This window comes from Egretta garzetta, unplaced genomic scaffold, assembly GCF_000687185.1.
Source record: "Egretta garzetta isolate BGI_Z169 unplaced genomic scaffold, ASM68718v1 scaffold571, whole genome shotgun sequence".
NCBI lineage: Eukaryota > Metazoa > Chordata > Aves > Pelecaniformes > Ardeidae > Egretta > Egretta garzetta.
Genome location: NW_009258622.1, coordinates 121,666 through 136,459, shown reverse-complemented (window position 1 = coordinate 136,459; position 14,794 = coordinate 121,666). Strand labels below are relative to the sequence as shown.

At 50.6% G+C, this 14,794-nt stretch overlaps 1 protein-coding gene across 6 annotated transcripts in view; it reads left to right on the top strand.

Annotated features, from left to right (window-relative positions):
- The window catches only part of LOC104134630 (H(+)/Cl(-) exchange transporter 5), a 34,496-nt gene that overhangs the window by 12,906 nt on the left and 6,796 nt on the right, over positions 1–14,794 (top strand). For 5 of the 6 annotated variants that reach the window (XM_009648208.2, XM_035903681.1, XM_035903685.1 and 2 more), the window contains 7 exons: positions 6,241–6,392; positions 8,618–8,717; positions 10,138–10,322; positions 10,936–11,058; positions 11,565–11,771; positions 12,835–12,915; positions 13,808–14,350. In XM_009648208.2, coding sequence (XP_009646503.1) covers positions 6,241–6,392; positions 8,618–8,717; positions 10,138–10,322; positions 10,936–11,058; positions 11,565–11,771; positions 12,835–12,915; positions 13,808–14,350 — 1,391 coding nt within the window. Of the gene's footprint in view, positions 1–1,728; positions 1,869–6,240; positions 6,393–8,617; positions 8,718–10,137; positions 10,323–10,935; positions 11,059–11,564; positions 11,772–12,834; positions 12,916–13,807; positions 14,351–14,794 lie in introns of those variants that run through there. The other variant, XM_035903683.1, reaches the window with a different exon arrangement.

Here is a 14,794-nt window from a genome sequence, read left to right as displayed (position 1 = left end):
CGCTCGCCCATGGGGTCCCTCCCCAGCCAGTCCTGGGGCGCCGGGTTTGCCAGATCGTTGGGGTTGGACTGTCGGGGCGACGGGGATCTGGAGGTGCGAGCGGGCAGCTTGAACCTGCCTGCCTTCGGGTGCTGATGAGAGCAAACAGCATTGGCGAGGAGCTATTCTCCATCTTAAAGCCCGTGTGCAGTCAGCTCCAGCTGTCGGCAGTGCCGAGTCTGTGCAGCAAACGGGCAGATTTTAGCCCTGGGGAATATATTCTGCTGGATAAAAGGTCCTGAGTGCTGCCGGAGCGGCTCCGCTCGCAGCTTTGGGGTGCAGCCTCTGTTCTGCGTGCGTCGGGATTCACGATCCCTGGACGTAGCCAGCTTCCTCTGCCCTCGCCTGCCTGCGAGTGTGAACCTCTCCCTGTGCCGCTCAAATCCTGCCCCTTCCAAGCAAGGTGCAAGGGCTGGCTCATGTGACGGCCGCCGGTGACGACACGTCAGGCGTGCGGGGAGGGCCCAGCGCTGATGCGGGCTCGTCTTCAGCCGAGTCCGGAGGAAGAGGATGCAGCAAGTGCCGCTGTAAGACGAAAGAACGTCCTTCGACCCGCGTGGCCATGGGACCCACGGGCTCCCGATCGTGCTCCCGCGGGAGGAGGAGTGGTTGAGTGAGGGTGAGGAAGACCCCTTCCACGGAGGAAGAGGAGACGTGAGCCGAGGGGGAACGGGCTCACGTGTCTGTGGGTGCACGTTGCGGCTCTGGAGCTGCTCCCGCTCCTCTGCTGGGATGAAGGGGTGGTTGGGTCGGGAGAGCAGCCGGCGTGCTCTGCTGGATTTCTGCTGTGTAATGGTTGGTTGTTTGCGGCCGGTCTCCCTTTTGTCTGCAAACCCTTTTCTGTTTCCAGATTTGCCAGAGCCAGGGAAGCGGCGCGCAGGCAGACCTCTCCCAGGTGCCGTTGCTGTCACCTTGCTGTGCTGGCAGGACGATTAATAAAGCCCCGAGGGTTCGCTGTGCTGCAAATGACAGACGCCTGTAACTTTAACGAGCGCTGCCTTTTTTTTTTTTTTTCCTCTTCTGGAGGCCAGGCAGGCTCTCTGAAGTGGAGCATTAACCCCTCTGGGGGAGAAGAGGAGATAGCAATGCTAACAAATCTGTGTTTAAAAAACGAACTGCACTTCTCTAACAGGGTCGCGTTTAACTCTCTGTCTCTAGGCATTAAATACTGATTTAGAGATCTGTACATTAGGAACCAGGGAGACCCGTACGATCGTCCTGATGGTGTTTTGACAAGGCATTACTGAGTTCATTTTCTTCCTTTATTCCTATCTGGTTATCCTAAGATCCTTGATTTGCAACAAGGCGAGGCAGGAAATGTGATCTTGATAAATATTTATAGGTGTCAGCCATTTTATAGTTCAGTATTATTCCTGGAAAAAAATACAAGGACCTTTTCTCAGTATCTTCTGTCAGATGGACAGGTTCTCTGCCTTTGGAGTCTTGTTCATGTGGCTCTGTGGCACCTCTGAGCTGGGAGCGTGTTCCCAGGACAGCTAAAAGTCGCTGCTCTGGGCAGTTATTCCAGAGGAGTCAGCAAGGAATGACCCTGATCTCATCTTCTTGCAGAAAACGCTGCTCAAAGTAGTCTCGGTTAACTGGGTTTAACGCTGCTTTATTATTATTATTTATTTTTTTAAGGACAACTGTATCTTTTTATCTTTAGGAAAGATTGCGGTAGGTGTGCCAAAGTAAAATTGAACAGCCAGTGAAAGCCCGCTGAAAGGCGCAGCATGGAGACAGGAATTGTTGTTGCGCTTCTAGAAGAGTTGGTCGTTCCTGTAGAAACAAAAGCAAACTCTTCTGGCTGGGCTGCGTGGCTTTGAGAGGTGAGTCTGCAGGAGAGAGTCGATCATCTTCTCTTTCTCAGGGTAGGCTCAGTGTTGTCTTCTCCATTGCTGGGCTTGGTAGAAACCAGTCGCCCGCACTTAGCAAAGCCTCAAAGACCCGGCCAGAGCCACCCTGTTACTTGTATCTGAAGCTGCTGTGGCCCTGATGCTTCCCTTGTCCGGGGGACAGAGCTAAAACGAATGCCTGGATGGCTGTTGGCTGTCCATAACGGGGGTACCACCAGGCGGCCACCACCCCTCCACCCCCAAATTTAATTTCAACTTTCCCAGAAAAGCAGCTGCTGTCTAAGCGAGGCTGTTTAAAGCCCACCTTCCCTTGTCCGGGGGACAGAGCTAAAACGAATGTCTGGATGGCTGTTGGCTGTCCATAATGGGGGTACCACCAGGTGGCCACCACCCCTCTACCCCCAAATTTATATTTCAACTTTCCCAGAAAAGCAGCCGCTGTCTAAGCGAGGCTGTTTAAAGCCCACTGTAATGTGAGAGGGGACCCTGGAAATGGGAGTTGGACTCAGGTGAACAGGCTGGTGACGGTGGTGAGAAGGTCTGGTATGCCACAGGGTGGCCCAGGTGGGCGTTGGGATGCTCTGGGGTCTGGGAGGTAGCGGCACGCTCATAGCCTGGTGCCACCATCGAGCTGCCGTGCTGGATCAAACCCTGCTTTGCCTCCCTGGCTCGGTTGTTCTGCTGCGTTGATGGGCTCTGCGTCCGTGGCCTTTGCTGTGAAGATCTGCAGCTCTGAACTAGAGGTGTGACTTGTTTGAGCTGTGGATGCCTCGTCCCGTCCCCTATATCAGAGAAGTGCTTCAGAGGGGGTTCATTGCCTTGGGAGGCTGTGGGGCAGCGCTCGTCTGGGTGGCTTTATACAGGTGAGCGGGCTTGCAGGAGGAGCTGCAGGGGTCTCGGCGCTGTACGCGCTGAACCTCGCTGTCTGTTGTTATTAGGTGACTTATTCAAGGAGGTTTTGGTCCACCGGATTTGTAGAACGGTGCTTGGGATTTCCAGTGGGGATATTTGAACGGGGAATCCTCTGAAGGCGCTGATGCCAGCTTGTGTATTTCCAAGCTGTTGGCCTCGTAAGCGCAAGAACTTTGTGGAGAACAGAGTAATTCCTTGAGGCTCTTGGTACACGCACCCCATTTTCTGTACAGTGCAAGCTGGGCAGGTGGGGCTCACGGTCTGTACACTCGCCACTCGGGGACATCTCTGGAGAACTTCAGTTGACCTTTTTTTTGTTTCCCAGATGAAGCAGGGAGCCTTTAAGTGGGTTATTTTGTGGTAGTTGTCAGCTGTGCTACGTGACTCATCTTGTTTTCCTGCGGCTTTTTCTCTGTTGAGAGGCAGCTGTGCCAGTCTGGGAAATGGGCTTGGGAAGACACCACAGCTCTCTTTTGCCCTCTCTTGCTTTTAGATGATGGGGTAGAGAGTAATTGGTTGAATTCCTTACTTCTCCCCATCTGAAGACATCTTTGCCCTGGTGGTGTCTACAATCTGAAAATGCCAAATGAAATCTTAAACGTTATCCTTCTGTATGGGAGTTTTAATATTCCTCTTCCCCCTCCCACCTTTCAATTTAGACTGGATTTGGGGTTTTGTCTCTTTTTTTTTTTTTTTTTTTTTTTTTTTTTTTTTTTTTTTTTTTTTTTCCTTCTTGAGGACTGTAAGCACTTAGTGTCTTGCAGAGCCATGATTAGATTTACTCCCCTGCCCAGGTCTGAAAAGCCAGCCTCCCTGCTTCGTGTCTCCGTGTGTGCGCCCTTGGAAACTTTCTGTGGCATGGTGCTGGAGGAAGGGCATGCGTGGGGCACCTTGTGTAGCATGGGTTGCGAGGAGTATGTGAGCTCAGGCGTCCCCTGCAGAGCCCGCGGGGGTGTAAGTGGCTCTGTGCTGTGGATTGCCAAGTGAATGATTTGTGATTGCTGAAGGCTGGTGTAAGTGGCTCTGTGCTGTGGATTGCCAAGTGCATGATTTGTGATTGCTGAAGGGTTCCCGATTCAGGTGAGAAATGGGCTACCGAGGACTTCAGTCTCCTACTGCCCTCTCGTAGATTTTCTGTGCTCCGCTTCTCTTTGGTTTGCTGCTGGCTGGCAGCCGCTTACCGAGATTGCCCAGCATGCGTGTTAGCTGGCTGGCAGCACCTTACCCTTCTCCTTTTCTGACCAGCAATAGATGTTGCACAAGACTGTTTTAAAAGGTCTTCGGAGCTGGGATGTCGGGGAGTTCATCTGCACGCCTCCCTGCTGCTTTACAGCTTGTTGTGCCGCTCTGCTCTCTGCCCCCTCCCAACGCAGGGCGCCGCCGCGGCTGCGTCCCCCCGGCGTGCCGTCTCCCTGGACGCAGCAGGTAGAGGCAGGCCCTAGGTGCAGAAGGAAGGGCTGTCGGTGGCGTCCTTCCCTCCTTCACGTGCATCGGTTGTGCCCTTCCCTCCTCCATTGCTTAAACAGAAAGGTTGTGCGCAGCAGGTAGTCTGGTGGCTTCTTGTAGGGGCGTCGCGGTAAAATCGTGGTGACCAAGCCTGCTGGAGGTGCCTGTGTGACTTGGTGGGTATCAGACAGCTCCAGGAGGTGCATTTGTAATGGCCGGGCTCCGTGTAGAAAACTTACTGCTCTGTCTCCAGTTTGCTTATAGCAGAGGAGGGGCTCTTCTCCCGAGCTTGGTCTGGATCGCAGCTGCGTCGGCGTGGGAAGGTGCTGTGCAGAAGAGCTCGAAGCCTGCAGACGAGGGGGCTGTCAGCTAGCAGCTTGCAGCAGCCCTTCCCGGTCCGCTCGTGTGACAGCGATTCCCCTTGAGCATGGATTTGGTTTTTAGAACTGAAAAAAACCACCCAAGCAGAGAGCATCGTAGCAGTGTAAAGCTCTAGGTCTCCAGGGCCATGGAGAGCCTTTGGGACTGAGAGTAGCACGGAAGGTTTCTTAAGGGAGTTACAAACCCAGTATTCATGGTGCAAAGTAGTGTCACCTGGATTTGCTGAGGGTGCTTTTGCGCAGTGGGTAATCGTCTGCAAGGCACCTTTGATCACTGAAATTTAACAGGATGTTTCTTGGAGAAACTCAGGGAATTTTTGCCCTTTCAGCGTTTGGTGGCTTAGAAAGAAAAATATATGGAGTAATTACTGAAGGATTCTCTTGGTGTTGACTTGGAGCAGGGGCCTTGGTGCTTGCACAAGCAAAGGAATGAAGCTTGGGCTGAATTGCACAGAAAAACTTGTTCTGTGTTGATTACTCTGTCAAGAAAATGGCTTGATTTCCTTGGATAAGGTTTAAGAGACCTTTGTCTTGTTTCTCCCTCGGTGCATTTCAACACCTTCAGACTGCTTGCAAGGGGCTTTAAGAACCCTGTTTTTAAAGGAGCAAGTGTTAGTGGGGGTTTTAAAGGTTCTTTTCAGATCAGAGGTTTATTTTCTTGGCAGCGGATGGTGGAACTGGGGGGAGGAACTGGGGGGAATGACATGACAGAGGCTTTGCTTGGGAGCATGGAGCCCTTGTGTGTTCCCTTCAGACGGACCCGGCCAAGCCTCCTCGCTCTGTAGGTTAACGCTTTTCTGTAGGCCCCCGCGTTACGCTGCCCCACACCCTTGGTCTGCCCTCCTAACTGTGAAGAGACCGTCTTGTGACCAAAATTTTGGGAATGTACATCCACACTGCGCATCACTTTCCATGGGCTGGAGCAGGTTAAACAGACGGTGGAGCGGTTTGGCTGAGTTTGTTTCACCTGAAGGGAGGCTGCGAGCCCTGATTTGGGATCTTCCCAAGCCCTCATTTGGTACTGTGCTCTGCTTTTTGGGCCCTCCTGCCCCCGTCCCCACCCCTGGCAATGTGGGGGTTGGATGCTTTGCTGCTTCCATCTCCCTGGTCCCAGCCCTCCTGCCCTTCCTGCCGCCTTCTTCATGGGATCCACCTGGGACTCACTTCAGCTCTGCTGGGGGTCTCCCATGTTCACCTTCTCCTCTCCCTCTTCCTTCTGCTTTCTTCAAACAGCAAAATATCGTCATGGCAAGTCCTGGATTTGGGGAAAAGTTAACATCTAGGTGCTAGTGTTGATTTACTTTGCTTCCTGAACATTTCTGGTTTCCAGGAACGACCCCATCTGGACGTGAACGGCCGGAGCTGGGGAAGGGTTGTACCCGCGCTGGCTGGGTCCTCCCTGCGAGGCTTGCTTGGGTATTAGCTCAAGGAACAGCTCGTTAGCTTTTTGCTTCCACTGACATTTGTGGTTTTCTCCCTGAAGTTAGTGTTTTGGTGACGTGTGTTTTGTTTTGGGGTTTTGTTGTTTGTTTGTTTGTTTGTTTGTTTTTTTCTAAAAAGGGGAAAAACTAAGAAATGCTCAATTTTCCTTCTTCCTCCCCCACCAGGATTTTCCTCGTATAATGGAGGAGGGATGAACGGCACAAGCACAATGATGGATTTCCTGGAGGAACCTCTTCCTGGTGTGGGTACCTATGAAGATTTTAACACGATAGATTGGGTGCGAGAGAAATCCAGGGACCGGGACAGGCACAGAGAGGTAAAATTTCTTAATACTCCTTGCTGGCACTGGAGGCAGAGCAATTAACTTGCTCCAGCTACTCTTAGTTCTGATTGCCGGGCTGGGGAGGCGCTTACTCAAGAGTCACCTGGGATGGAGGGATTGCCCTTGGGATGGGAATTGAGGGCCTCTCCGCAGGATCTTTAGTTTGAGGAAAAGGAATGCTCCATCAAACGTGTTGCAGTTTATCAATTGCTACTTCTCTTCTGAAGGCTTTTACTCATTTAAAAAGCTTTAGTGGCTTTCCAGTACACACCCTGTGTGCCTTAAGGGCATGTTTTCCTGTGCCACGTTACACTTGCTCTCGAGACTGAAGCACAGCAAAGCCTGCAGTCCTGCTCATGGAGGGTGCATGTGTTGTCTGGAAGAATTACGTTGCCGTTGCATGGTTTATAATGGAAAACTCTAAGCATCTGTGATCCTGTTTATCGGTGAAGGAACGGGCCATTTTCTGCTCACACAATTGCACTTGTGAATGACGCTCTTTCTGTTGGAATTTTTTGTGCTGCGTGTTTGAGAAAACCAAGTGCAATTCTTCCAGAATTCATTCCCAGGACTTCACCGCTCTCTGCAATTACAGGAATCTGCTTAGAAAGCAAGGGATGCTTTAAATAAAGTACTGCTGTCCCCAGCACGCTCCTGATCCGCAAGAAATCCTTGCTGGCAGAGCTGTTGTGGGGTGATAACTGAACTCAACTTTTCTAGTTGCTTGCCAAAATATTCTTTAATTATTTTGTTTTCCCTGAGCCTCACAAAACAACTTGTGTTTTACCAACGGAGGGCAGTCCCCGCTCAGTCTGTGGGTACATACAATACAGTAGAACGCCTGAACTTGAGCAAGTGCAGACCCAATGGTGGGGCTCCATGCCCCCGCTGCCTCCTGCCCCAAAAACTGTTCCCGTCTATGGATTAAGAGTACAAACCCAAAAGATCTCTCGCACACGTGCCCCCACGCACAGTGCATGTATACAAAGATGACGCCCATCAGCGTGGAACAGGGCTATCTATTTCCTATTTGCAGAGAGATGCTTGTATAAAAAGACCCCTTCTGTCTTCACCGAAAGAAGCTGAAATGGGGTCAAGGCAGAAGTTACTGCTGGCCAAAGAGGTGTAGAGTTGGTCCAACGAAAAGAAATACAAAGGAAATAGTTTTGGCACCCACCCCAAGCCCTGCCTTGATTCACTAGCCACTCTACTCATGATCTGTGTGGCATCTGCAAGACGGAAATGCGGAGAAAATAACCAAACAACGCTCATTCAGGCAGAGAGGATTCGTACTTTATTTATCCCTCATTTAGTGAGTATTAGTTGTTTGCATCAATGTGCCTTTTTATCTGGGAATAATAGTGGTGCACTGGAATGCTTCCCTTGGGAGAGGCGGCTGGGGTAATGGGGACACGCAGTAGCTGTTCTGTCACCCTTTTGTCCGCCTGTCAGGAGCAGTGGGACTGACAGGCTTCAGCCATCCCTGCCAGACGCAGGCAGACCGGGAGCTCGCCCTCCTGGGGCATCTTGGTCGGGTTTGAGTCCCGCTTCCCAGTGCCCCCAGCACAGCCTGGTTCCCAACCTGACCACTCCTCTGTGTTGGTACTAAACCCATGCCCCCGCTCCGTGTTCGGCTGAGCAGTGCTTGGCAGGGTCTCCTCCGCTCAGAGCGGTGCCTGGTTTGTATTGAGATGTGGAGGCAGTAGCTGGAGACGACAAAATGCTGGGGACAGCTTCTCTTTGCTCCCAGTAGTGGGTGTTGGTGGGGGTAAACTGCTGGGGGCAAAGGGCTTGCATGGTTTCTTCGGTGTTCAGCTTTGCTTGTGGCATCAGGACGTTGGTAACTTGCTATTACTGACAGGTAAGGGCTTGAAAAGGTCAAGGGATGAATCTCGTCTTGGGTTTATGGAGAAGACACCTAGGAGGAGGAGGAAAGCGTTCCTTGAATACTTTCTTTTCTGCTGGGAATAATGGAAGTATTGATCCATTCTTGTGCCTCTCCTAAGCAGAGCTGCGTTTGCTCTACCAGCTGTAAGAGCAGGCACTGCCTGATTCTTTTTCTCTCTCCCCTCAAAGCAGAATACGTCATGACAGCTCTTGTTTTGGGTGTTAGGGGCTATCTTCCACTACCAACCTCACCGCTGAGTTTTTAGAGCACTTGCACCAAAGCAGATCAGGGCCTTAAGGATTGTTGTTTCTTTTTTCAAAAACTTTTCTAGATCACCAGTAGAAGTAAGGAGTCCACGTGGGCCCTGATACACAGCGTGAGCGATGCCTTTTCTGGCTGGCTGTTGATGCTCCTCATTGGGTTGTTGGCAGGTAAGAGCAAACTTCAACTGGAAACCAACTCCTGGTTCTGTGCCGCAGCTTCAGGATCGATTCCCCCCACAACCCCTGGCAGATCTCTGGAGGAGGAGACTGTCCCTGGAGCAAGGGCTGTGCGAGGGGCTGCACTGATACTGATGGCTCTGCTGCTGCTTTGCAATTTAGAGAGAATTATTTTTAAATGCTTTGAGGCCATGGTTGTGTAAATACCCAGATGCAAAACTTCATCAAAGCAGAGCTGACCGAAATGTGGGGTTGGAGGAGAGTGTCATGCTGTGCGTGCTGTACGTCGTCTTTGCTGAATGCTCTTCCTTGATGCTGGAGAGGTTAATGCCAAGGGCTGCTAGCAAGATGGTTTTGGTTTGGGTTTTTTTGATATAAAAAGTGAGAGGTGTTTCTTGGGAAGCCAGGCTTCTTTCAGAGGCTGACTGGCTGAGACCTTTTAAATGACTTCAGAAGCAAACTTTGGACCCAGTGCAGCAGAACTCAATCCCTTGGATACAGATCTTCCTGATAGAAAGCAGCCAGGCTTTCATCACAAGGAATGAAATTAAATCCTCTGTTAATATTTACAGAGGAAAGCTGCTAGCCAGTTTTTCATTAACTGGAAGGCTTGCTAAATATTTATTGCTACCTCTGGAGCTCGTGCTAGCACTTGCTCGTACAGATCAGAGGTCTCTGATCCTGCCCTCTGTGTTGATGTGGCATTTCAGCTGAGGCCAGAGCCAATTGCAGCATTTATCTTTGGGGACTGTAGGAGTTAGAGTTATCTTAAAAGAATAGTAAGAAATTGCTTGAAGATCACTCTTTTAAATCTGAATTACCTTCTGCACTGGCTTTCTGCTTCCTTTGTTTCACTTGGCCCAGTTGCAACTTTCCCCTCTTTTTTTTTTTTTTTTTTTTTTTTTTTTTTTTTTTAATGGGAATTGGAAATGCTTTCTCCAAATGCAGTTATTCCTGTGTTGCAGTCTTGGCATTAGTGTGACTCCTGGACTCCAGCTCTTGTGCTGGAGACTGATGACACATTTTTGTCTGCGTCCTCCAGAAATGCAGTACATCCCCCTGCCTCTCGGGCTGCTGGCTCTTGCTATATTTAATAAGTGCTTTTGAATTGAGAAGGATTAATTTCTAGGGATGTAGGGTGGGTTCAGATGCCCTTTGCGGTGGTTGGCTTTTGAAATGTTGTCAGGCGTGCTTTGTTTCCTGACCTACTCTTTTCAATACATTTACTTAAGCAAATCTTCCCCTTTAGCCCTCTATAGAATAAAAGTTAATTGTAGACAAAAATACCAGTAGTGCTCTGCTTGTTTGGTAGGTGAGTCAAAAACTAGTAGTGCAGACTGTAACCTTCAGATACTTGAGTCTGCATGGGGCGAGTATTAATTTTTTTTTTTTTTTAACTTCTTTGACCTAGGTTCCTTAGCGGGTCTGATCGACATTTCTGCCCACTGGATGACAGATCTGAAAGAAGGAGTGTGTTTAGCAGGCTTCTGGTTCAACCACGAGCACTGCTGCTGGAAATCCAACACCGCCTTTACAGACAGAGACAAGTGTCCCGAGTGGAAGAGCTGGTCCCAGCTGATCCTTGGCGATGGAGAGGTGACACGCGCCTACAACTGCTTCTGCTGCCGAATGTCCCATTGCCCCGGCCCGCGTGGTCCCTTGCTAGTGCTCTGGATGTATGTGCCAGAAGCGCAAGCTCTGGGTGGTTTAACATTCACTGCGGGGGTCTTCCAAGGGTGTAAATACGCTCAAACAAGTTACTTAGGTGCTGTCCTCGGAGGGGAAGCAAAGCATCGGCGCATTTACAAGTGCAGTGTTTCGGTCACGCGTCTGAGACTTGCTGCTGGGAGGGTATTTTGCCCACAAACATTTCAGCAGAATGCCAGGCGAGCTCAAGTCTTGTGTTCCTGGCAGCTCTGTCCAGTGGAGCAGCCCGCTCGACTGGGACAACACTTACCCCCGTACTGAGCTACTCGCGTACCTTCTTTGCTATTTTATATGAGGGTCTTTGGAGAGATGACTGGCTCATATCCCCGTAACCCAGCAAGCGTAACTTGCCCTGGAAGCCTCAGCCTTACCGCAGTCCTCTCTGGATTTGGCTGATAGCTGTATGTGAGATTACCCACTCTGTGTGTGCTTGTTCAGTGCGCAGGTTTGATGTCATCGTGGTTGAAATGAGCTAATTTGGGTAACTTTCTCTGCGTTTCAGGGGGCTTTTGCCTATATTCTCAACTACTTCATGTACGTTATCTGGGCCTTGTTATTCTCCCTTCTTGCTGTGTTACTTGTGAAGGGGTTTGCTCCTTATGCCTGTGGCTCAGGGATCCCAGAGGTGAGTGAGAAAGCAAGCGGGTTGGGTTTTTTTAAGGTGGGGTAGGGCTCCACCATCCAAAGATTAGGCATGCCTGCTATGGAATAATAATTTATTGCACTTTAGATGGTGGCTTAACATATGGGTTTTTTCCAAACTATTCCTGAAATATGTCTGATGTATTTGAGTCTCCACGCAGCCCCTTTAAAAACTAAAATATTTTGGTGTTTACTGCAGGAGGTACAAACAAAAGCATTTCTAAGTGTGAGTTTGTGTAAGATGGGCTGCAAAAGCTAGCCTCAGGTTTTTCTTCAGCAGGGAGAGTAGCCCTGAGGGAAGGACTCAAATGGCTGATTCCGCCTGCAAAGGGATATTTTTACCGACTCTGCATTACTGTTGATAGCTGGGGAGGGACTCTGAAAGCTGGAGGGGAAAGTCGAGGGCAGGACTGGGAGCGCCTAGCAAAACAGGAGCTCTGACCAGGGCTTGAATGAAAGCATGTAGAGCTTTGTGTGCTTGACTTCCAGATCAAAACTATCTTAAGTGGTTTCATCATTAGAGGCTACCTGGGCAAGTGGACGCTGATCATCAAAACCATCACCTTAGTGTTGGCGGTGTCCTCTGGGCTGAGCCTGGGCAAAGAGGGGCCCCTGGTGCATGTCGCCTGCTGCTGCGGAAACATCTTGTGTCATCTCTTCACCAAATACAGGAAGAACGAAGCGAAGCGCAGGGAGGTACGGAGGGGCACCCGTGTTGTCAGACTGCTGAGGCGGCGTGGGGATGACGGGTGGGCCTGGCGCTTTGCGCTGGGTGTACATCGTTCTGTTCTGGCATGTTCTGGCTGTGCCTCAGCACAGCCCCTGGCTGGAGCAAAAGCCACGTCGGTTAGGAAGGGACACCACAGCACCTCCCTGGCGCAGTCGCCATCTCATTTGTGATGGGAGCATTTACTGGCACTGACCTGCTGCGGACCTGGTTCTGCAACGCTTATTTGTTTGCCATGCAACTCCACGAGCTATGCTGGGGCTGTTTGAGGGCCCAGGGCTTGGCCATAGGAGTAGAATGAAGGGCTTTGCTTTCAGGGCCACGGCAACAGGCATGGTGCAAGAACCACACTAACGTCTAAGGTGAAGCTCATGAGTGCTTTTCTCTGGACAAGTCACTGGAGAACAGTTCATGTGAGATATCATGTAGTATCACTGTGGCCAACTTACCTGCTGCTGAGCCAAACCCCACAGAACCCCTGTGGGCTGGCAGGGTTTTGGTGGCCCCACAGCACCTCTAGTTACACTGCCTTACCCTCTTCTGAGAAGTGGTATGAACGTGAGACAGGCAAACGTGGCAGCAGTCGGTGTGTTAGGGGAGGTGAAATTACTGCGGTTCTGATTTACTGAAGCTTTATCTGAGGTGAAGGCAGAGCGCGTGAGACAGGCAAACGTGGCAGCAGTCGGTGTGAAATTACTGCGCTTCTGATTTACTGAAGCTTTATCTGAGGTGAAAGCAGAGCACCAAATAGCTGAAGCAGAAGGTAAGTGCCAGCCATGCCACTTCTGCTGATCTGGGGTGGGACTGTTGAAGTGTGAACACCAGTGGTTTTGTAACTACTTGCAGCCCTTCTCCCTCAGGAATTGGCTCGCTCCGTCTTTTCCCTCCCGTCTTTAAAACAGGGCGGACCCTGGGTTACGGTGCGCTCGCTGGAGATAAAAACTGTACCAATTTGAGTAGAGACAAACAACAAAAGGGGGACGGTTTGGAGGGGGGCTGAAAATGTCTGACTGCCTCTGGTTTCTCTCTTAGGTGCTATCAGCTGCTGCAGCTGCCGGTGTGTCTGTAGCTTTTGGCGCGCCCATCGGAGGAGTGCTCTTTAGTCTGGAAGAGGTAACATCAGCATTTTCTATTAGCTCTTGGCGAGCCGTTTTATTGCAAGGACTGACCCTGCTGGTTTAAAAATGCAGCCCGCTCGTAACTGCTTGGGTGTGGAAAGGAGACCCTGTTGAATACTGATTGCTGGTGTATTTACAAGGCCAAGCAACCTAAAAGCTTATTGGGGTTTCAGGTAATTCTCACAAATACTGGGTAGTTTATTTTGGATGATGTCTATCCGTAGCTTTGCAACAAACCTGTTGGATTCCCCCGGTCTGTCTGTGCTCAGCAACACTGACTGCTCACAGCCTCCGTAATGTTTTCCATACATCCCCTCCCTCCTGACAGCTCTGTCCCAGGGTACCTGGGAACAAACTTGTCTGGCTTCTCAAACCCCTTTTCTTCCCAAGGAAGTTCTAATCCTTGACCTTTTGATCCAGACGTTAAATGGATCACTGCTGCTTGCTTCAGAGCTCAGCTTGGAGGAGGAACGGGATGGTTTTGCTCAGCTGAGTGATAGTTGTGGTGGCAGCTATGGCAAACACTGTTGTTTGGCACTGCTGGACTTTGCAGAGCACGCAAGGCAAATCGTTCTCCAGGTTCAGCTCACAGCTGATTTGTAACAGCTTTTATTATCCCCGCAAGTCTCCTCTGCTTCAGGGATCACAGGGGGCACTTGCTGCACTGGAAGTACGCAGGGCAGGACCCGTCCTGGTCATTGCAATCCGCTTTGATCAGGAGCTCAAAATAAAGCCTGGGTGCTTGGCTAGAGAGGAGGGTGTATAGCCCGTGCACATCGATCTCAGATTTCTTTGACTTCATGCGGTGGTGATTTTGTTACCAGGCAGCGATCGGTGCAGTGACAAGCGTTAAAGTGTCTGAATCTGCTCTGGTTTTCCTTTTTTAGGTCAGTTACTACTTTCCCCTCAAGACACTGTGGCGCTCCTTCTTCGCTGCTCTGGTCGCTGCGTTTACCCTGCGCTCCATCAACCCGTTCGGGAACAGCCGCCTGGTTCTCTTCTACGTGGAGTTTCACATGCCGTGGCACCTTCTGGAGCTTGTGCCGTTCATCCTTTTGGGAATATTTGGAGGGCTTTGGGGAGCTTTCTTCATTCGCAGCAACATTGCCTGGTGCAGGCGACGCAAGACGACCAAGCTCGGTAAATACCCCGTGCTGGAGGTGTTTGTAGTGACTGCGATCACAGCCGTCCTGGCCTTCCCCAACGAGTACACCAGAATGAGCACCAGTGAGCTCATTTCTGAGCTCTTCAATGACTGTGGGATTTTGGACTCTTCCAAGCTCTGCGAGTATGTGAACGATTTCAACAGCACCAAAGGGGACGACCTGCCAGACCGAGCTGCTGGCCCAGGAGTTTACACGGCCATGTGGCAGCTGGCTTTGGCCCTCGTCATGAAAGTCTTCATCACAATCTTCACCTTTGGCATGAAGGTGAGAATTGCCTGTAGAGGAGCTCGTCGTCCTCTCATCCTCTGCAGGAACCCCACATCTAAGAGTTCGCTTTGCTCAATAAGCAGTCAGGTTTTCCTCCCCAGGCTCTGTTAAGAAGGGGGCAAGGGGATAGACTGCAGTTATTTGTTCTGTTGCTCATAACTGAGGGCAGCAGAGACACTTGAGCCCGAGGGTGGGTGTCAGTCACTAAAGCTGGTGTCTCAGGGCTTCGTGTCCTATTTTCCAAACACTGAATGCTTCCAAATTTTCCTGCCTCAAGCCTTTTTGGTATGTATGCAATATATATGCAGTAGCTAACTGCAAAGTAATCAATATCTTAAACGCTTACTTATCGTAGCGCTTCCTTGGTCAGATGGTTCTGAACTTGTCTGCTGGCAGCCCCCCGAGCTGTGGATGTCCTACCTAGGTCTGAGCTTCCCTCTG